The 6,517-nt window shown below is 40.3% G+C and overlaps 1 protein-coding gene across 1 annotated transcript; it reads right to left on the bottom strand.

The window, feature by feature from the left end:
* Positions 1-3,466: 3,466 nt before the first annotated feature.
* LOC117424791 (piggyBac transposable element-derived protein 4-like) lies at positions 3,467-6,186 on the bottom strand. The gene is made up of 2 exons (XM_034041494.3): positions 5,952-6,186; positions 3,467-5,195 (listed from the first exon to the last, which is right to left on the bottom strand). The coding sequence occupies exons 1-2, from the start codon at positions 6,125-6,127 to the stop codon at positions 3,467-3,469; spliced, it is 1,905 nt and encodes a 634-aa protein (XP_033897385.3). The 5' UTR covers positions 6,128-6,186.
* Positions 6,187-6,517: the final 331 nt, after the last annotated feature.

Raw genomic sequence — 6,517 nt, 5'->3', positions numbered from 1 at the left:
TGTGCAAAGCTGGTAGAGACTCACAGCTGTAATTGCTGCCAAAGGCGCTTCTACCAAGTATTGACTCAGGGGGGTGAATACTTATGCAACCAACAAATGTCTTTTTTTTGTTTAATTAACTTTTGTGTCACAATAAAAAATATTTTGCACCTTCAAAGTGTTAAGTATGTTGTGTAAATCAAATGGTAAAAATCCCAATTAAATCCATTTTAATTCCAGGTTGTGGAATACTTATGCAAGGCACTGTACAAGCTGATATTGGAGAATTATTTAACTTAGATCAGGCTCTGGATTTTTTTAGCTATGTAGCGTGGAACAATGCAATTTCCCCAGTCATTCTTTCACTGGACTGTAATTAATTCAAGATAGATTCCAAAATGAGATCTGGTAAGAAAAGTATTCACATTGAATATTAAAAAGATATTCAATGCTAGATATACAGCTATATCTTGCATTGTACAGCTATGTTTCACCTAGAATTTAAAAATTGAGATAAAAGGATTGTGAGGTATGCAAGTAAAATAATGGAATTTCCAAAATGATGTTTTATTTTTTTGTTACACGAAAAGCAAAAAATTAACTGGCATGAGGGAGGGAGTGCTAGGTCAAACAAAATGATATTCGTCCGTGTGCCTTCTCAGTTCTCTGTGGATTGGCCACAATACGTAAAAAAAGAAAGACAAAAACTTCAACAAAACAATACCACACTTCCCCGCTGTGGCATAGGCACTCCTTGCTTTTCTCCCTCCAGCATAGTAACCCTGCCTGTATTTTAATGACCAGCCTGGAACACAGTAGAGCGTACCTTTTAGTATTCAAAGCCCCGCCCGTGTTGGCAGTGGAACTTGTTAATACAATTCACTCGACTCAAGTGACCGGGATCTACATTCTCACACTTCCGCCCCTCATGAAGATGACTTCTGTCATGGTCACGTAATCTTTGTAAGGGAAGTCCCGAGTTAGCTTGGTGCCTTCTACTGTCAGACCGAAAACCCTTTGATTCATCACAAGGATATAATAAAAAAGAATATATGAACATAATTTAAATATGTTATTTAACATCATATAATCAAAAAACTACAAAATTATATTGCAAAACTCTACCAGAAGCCATAACAATAGAACCACATTACATGTTAGATTCTAAAGTTTTTCAGTTTTTGTCAGTTTTTATTTTGTTGTGTGGAAAACTACAAAGCGGTATGCAATTCAATAAATATGTTAACACAACGTAACATTTCATTCGACTTTATGAAACAAAATTGTACATTCTATAGGGTGATGCAAAACATTTGGCCATAGCTGTAGGTATTTGTATTGAGCAGCAAAGTTCTTGATCATCTACCATCTTCTTCTGCTCCTTTTTGTCCCTTTAAGCAGAATGGTTAGTAACTGTCCCACCTGAGTCAGATGTGTAAGTCAAACAAGCATGAGCTCAGTTGTGATTAACCCATCAAAGACAGCTGTCATAGTGTACAGCTATGGCCAAAAGTGTTCCATCACCCTATAGAATTAACTAGTTTGTTAACATGTAGTCTGATAATAAATATGTACAAAACAACACAGGATAACAACAAATCCTGTCAGGTGCGAGATATTATTAGGCACTCACTAACTATAGTAAATGCTAATATGAACCTGGTTAGGCATTCCTGACAGTTGTATTTAAGGGGTGCTGTGATATACAAATCTGTACTAATTGGTTAACCTGCTTCTAGCTTCCTAGTTCCAGGTCTTGAGATACTATTTTGTTGTGCTTTGTGGTGTAGTGGATGCTGTTTGTTTGACTGTGCTGCATGGGAAGACCAACTTCCGCTTGGATCCCCAAGTACTGTTTACTTTTATTTTGCACTGGTGGACAGTTCTGTTTGTTTCAAAGGATCAGGGGTTTTACTTTGGCAAACCATTTTCTCTTAATTATATGGGAATGTCTTATTGGTTGATTTTGTTTGAAGGGATTTCCAGCAAAATACTAGATTTTATGGTGACTATTATTATTTGCCACGTAGGATAGGGGGTTAAATTCCTCCCTGCCAGAAATACATATGAGAATGTAGCTGGAGCCTTCATTAGGTAATTGTTAACCCTTTGCAGTACATTTATTCTGCACGTCTCCAGAGCCAATTTGTTTTCACAAGCTCAGTTTATTTTAGACGCACGGTTCAAAAGTATTTTTTTTCACAGTAAAACATGTTTAAAAGGCACTGCATATCAAGATTTCCATTACACGAGAGTAGATGTTAAAACTTCATGCTGATTTGAACTCGGCACCAACTAAGAAGTAGCTTTACAGTAAACTAATGTGATCCATCTGTGTCTCCATCCATTTGCGTTTCCTTCCATATGATTATGTAGATATCCTTCTGTCTGGTGTTAAAGGCTGAAGTGTAATGCTGGCTCCAAGGATCAGCTTATTTTGCCTCCCTAGTGCATCAGCACACACAACGGCTGTGATGCTTGTTCCGGGGATCAACCACAGTGCGGTCTCCCCAGCGCATCAGCATGACAACCGTCTGGATTGAGCTAAGTAGGGTACATCTCTGGGGTCTTCAAGTGGGCACCTTCCATCCTCGGTGTTTCGTCGACTAGCCCACGACACCTCAAGAGAGCTCGACGGTGATTCTGGCGTCCCAGCATCACCCCCCTCCGTCCCCCACTCAACTCAGCCCAGCTTACTTACCTGTACATCAGCGTTTCTTTCTTTCTATTGTGCTTGAGATCCCCAGCCAGAATCTTTCCGTCTCAACCACAGCCAGTTGCTGCTCCTCTCTGCTGCTTCAGATAAGTCAACAGGACACTCAGTACTGCATCTCCAGCCCCGCCTCACCCCTTGTTTGCTGTATTTTTCACATACCTCTTCATAGTCGTGCATACCGATAAATCATCTCCTGATCACTCGTTTTATTACCAAACTCCTCAATAATGCGATCCAAGTCATTATTTTACTACTATAACATCTCAAAAAGCTCTGGCAATGTCAGTGATATTCTTTGAGCTCTGTGGTGCCGGGGCAATGTGTATTGCTCAGATCCACCCCCCTTTTTTTCGACGTCTCACTCACCCATTGAATGGTTTTCTCGGCTTTTTCCAGTGAAAAAACGACTAGAGACCTGTTTTTTGACGTCTTTTTGATGATATCGGACAAGAAAAGGAAAATTGTAATGTCGGACCTGGTCCAACATAGGACTGCAAAGGGTTAATTATTGATTAACTGGGTTCCAGCCACACACTATAAAAACCAGGAGAAATAATTTGTCTGTGTGGAGAGTTGGAGAGTATAGGAGACTGTTTGGAGCAGACTGGTGTATTTTTTTGAAAGGTACTCGTTTTGTTTGTTGTATTTGTGTTTATTGTGTGTTGGTTTATTTTGGCCCTTGTGCCCTTTTGCTTTGTGTTATTTAATTTAACCTTTTAAAACCCCAGCCCCTCACAGACAATTTAAATGACTTTCATCCCCAAGTTGCTATTAAGTCTTTTTTTCCTTACGCATGTGCCATTTCTTGAAGCAGTTTCTGTCCACAATGACACATAATGGCACATCACAGGCTTCGCATTTCCAGGGCGTTTTGTTCCTGAGTTTCCCTTCATTGCACAAAGCACAGTGTCTACGCCCGAAGGAGGCCTTCATGGAGGGGTCGAGTTCCTTGCCCTTTGTAATGGCTACAGGGACACAGAGTTTATCTGTACTCGCACTGGCCTCCTGCTCCACAAGCCCGATGTCCACCAGCTGCTTGCATAGCTCCTCTCTAAATGTTTTGTGTGAAAGTGCCTTTGTAGTTTGAGCCTGTGCCAATTCCTTATGGAGCATAAAACTGTTGACAACAGCAATGTCAATGAAATTATAAAAAATGTTCTTGTACCACTTTTTGGTTTTCTGTGCCATGTTGTAGTACTTTATAAGGGCATCTGACAAATCCACCCCTCCCATGTGCTGATTGTAGGCCTTTACAGGAGTAGGAACAGGAATATTCCGCGTTCTCCAACTCCCATCTTCATTCCTGACCCGTCTCTGGACTTTGTCTCCTGTGTACACTTTATGAATGGAACTGCACATCGTCACTTCACGTGTATCCATCCACTTGGTGTACAGCAGTTTGTCGCTTCGTATCCAGCGAATTGTCCCCCTATCAGCTTTTTTAGGGATGGCGTTTTCTTTTGTCCGTGGGAAGCCCTGACGATTTTCTCTAATGGTCCCACATGCTCCAAATTTGAGCTTGTAAAGGTCCTGAAACAGTGTTGTGCTGGTGTAGAAATTGTCAACATACAAATGGTACCCTGTGCCTAAGTATGACACCTTTATGAGGTTCATAACGGAGTCATAACTCAGTCCTTTCCCAGAAACTGATTTGGATTTTCCTGTGTAGATGTTGAAATCACATGTGTACCCGTTGTGGGCATCAGCCAGCACGAACAGCTTGAAGCCCCATTTTGTCGGCTTTGCTTTCATGTACTGCTTGAACCCGATCCTGGCTTTTGAGGCCACCATGCGTTCATCAATTGAAAGGTTCTGTCGGGGGTGGTAGTATGTCTTGCAGGACAGGAGGAGGGAATCCAATAGGGGTCTGAGACGGAAGAGGCGATCGTGTTGTGGAGTTCCTTTCTTCTGATCATTCTCGTTATCTTCCTCTGGGTCACTTATGTGCAGAGTCCAAGCGATGGCTTCATATCTCTTCCTGGACATCACAGTGTGACAGAATGGGATTCCATAAGGCCTACGTGGACTCCAGTAATCCCTCACGGTGTGAGTTGTCAGTAGCCCCATGAAAATTAGGATTCCTAAAAACCACTTGATTGAAACTGGATCCCACTGGTATTTTTTCCCCTGGGCCTGCTGCTTTTCTCCATTTTTATTTGTGTTTGTACACAAAGATTGAACGACGTTCATGCTGAAGTAAAGCTGGAAGAGGTCTAGCGGGGAATACTTTTTTGAAGTATCCAGTTGTGCTCCAGGTGCTCGTGCAGGACAGAAGCGGTGTTGCACGGGTTCGACGTCGTCCTCAGTTACAAATTTCCACCTCTCCTCAGGGTCTGAGGTTGTGGGGGTGGGTGTGCTTGCCCGCCTGCTCTCAACTGGTCTTGCAGGCTTGCTTGAGGTGGTATAAGGGAGAGGGGTGGGAATGGATCGTCTCCTTTTCTGCTGAGAAACATCAAAACTCTCACTTGTTGAGGGGGGAGGGTTTTCTTCAGTGTCCTCACTGAAAATAAAAAGTGAAATGAATTGAAAATTAGAATAACATTTCCATTATCAGTATCAATGAGCAACAGATTCAAGCACAGTATTTGCACTGCTGAGAGGTGAACATTGATTATTGGATAAAGGTGTCTGCCAAATGTCTACAATAATAATACTAATAATAATGAGACTGCAGAGAACTTGGCTGCTCTCAAATCAAGCTGCCAGACTAAAAACACCTCAGTTCCTTTCATCTTTACTTTGATTGGCAAACAATGGACCTGAGTGAGTGATTGTTGGGGGAGGCAGACAGCTTATCTTGAAAAGATAAGAAAACCTACACTGTCTCTAGGTGAGTAACACCACGCCTTGTAATCATGGAATTATATATATATATATATAAAAAAAATGTTTGCTAAACACTCTCATGCAATAAATCATTGAACATCAATGAGAAAATAATAAAAACGGTCAGGAAGCAACAATTATTGCATGTAAAGATCAGAGACTGTATAGAGCATGGTGAGACATGGTGTTGCTAAAAAATTATTAAAAAAACGTTATTTCTATGTGTCCCTTGAGAGTCAAATGGTTGCATTTTCTAATAACATACTTACAGTAAAAAATGCATATTGAAAATTATGCATAATAATAATAATAATAATAATAATAATAATAATAATAATAATAATAACAATAATAATAAAAATAATAATAATAATAATAATAATAATAATAATAATAATAATAATATGTAGTGTGGATCCATTATACTTACAAATCCTGAAGAGGATCCAATCCATCTTCAAATGCTGCTTCAGACACTGAATCAGCGCTCTCCAAACCAGAAAGTTGATCATTTTCGCCGTCACTTTCACTCCTATCCATCTCTTCCAAAACTTCAGAAAGACTGAATCTACTTTGTTTAGGATGCTTTGGAACACTGCTCGACATTTTGTTCGATTTTACAAATTTTATAAATTGAAAAATGATCAGAAAATGTTATAAAACCGTGATCCGTTGTGTGTAACGCTGCGCACTAGGTTGCAATAGATATGGTATGTTTACTGCGCAGATCGATTACTCTGTAATGGATTGGGCTACAAACAAAGTCAAGGTATCATTGGACAGCTTGTGACCTCCCCTACAACGTAATCAGGGAGGTTTCACCATCATCAGACAGCTGTAAGACCAGAGCAGCAAAACGCACAGCTAGTCGATTGCAGCTGTTTTAGAAGCATGTGATACAAGTCACATTGCCAAGGGGATATCTCAGCGGTGAAATGACGGATTCGAAAAATTCCTTCGCTGTTTGACGGTAGGAAAACAACGATTTTGATATTG

This window comes from Acipenser ruthenus, chromosome 19 (genome assembly GCF_902713425.1).
Source record: "Acipenser ruthenus chromosome 19, fAciRut3.2 maternal haplotype, whole genome shotgun sequence".
In the NCBI taxonomy this organism is placed as follows: Eukaryota; Metazoa; Chordata; class Actinopteri; order Acipenseriformes; family Acipenseridae; genus Acipenser; species Acipenser ruthenus.
Note: the sequence above shows the minus strand (reverse complement) of the source record. Positions and strands in the feature narration are given on the sequence as shown.

Coding starts and splice junctions, on each gene's coding strand:
- LOC117424791 (XM_034041494.3), bottom strand. CDS start 6,127: ATGTCGAGCAGTGTTCCAAAGCATCCTAAACAAAGTAGATTCAGTCTT. Junction 5,196..5,951: donor TTGGATCCTCTTCAGGATTT/GTAAGTATAATG, acceptor TTTTATTTTCAG/TGAGGACACTGAAGAAAACC.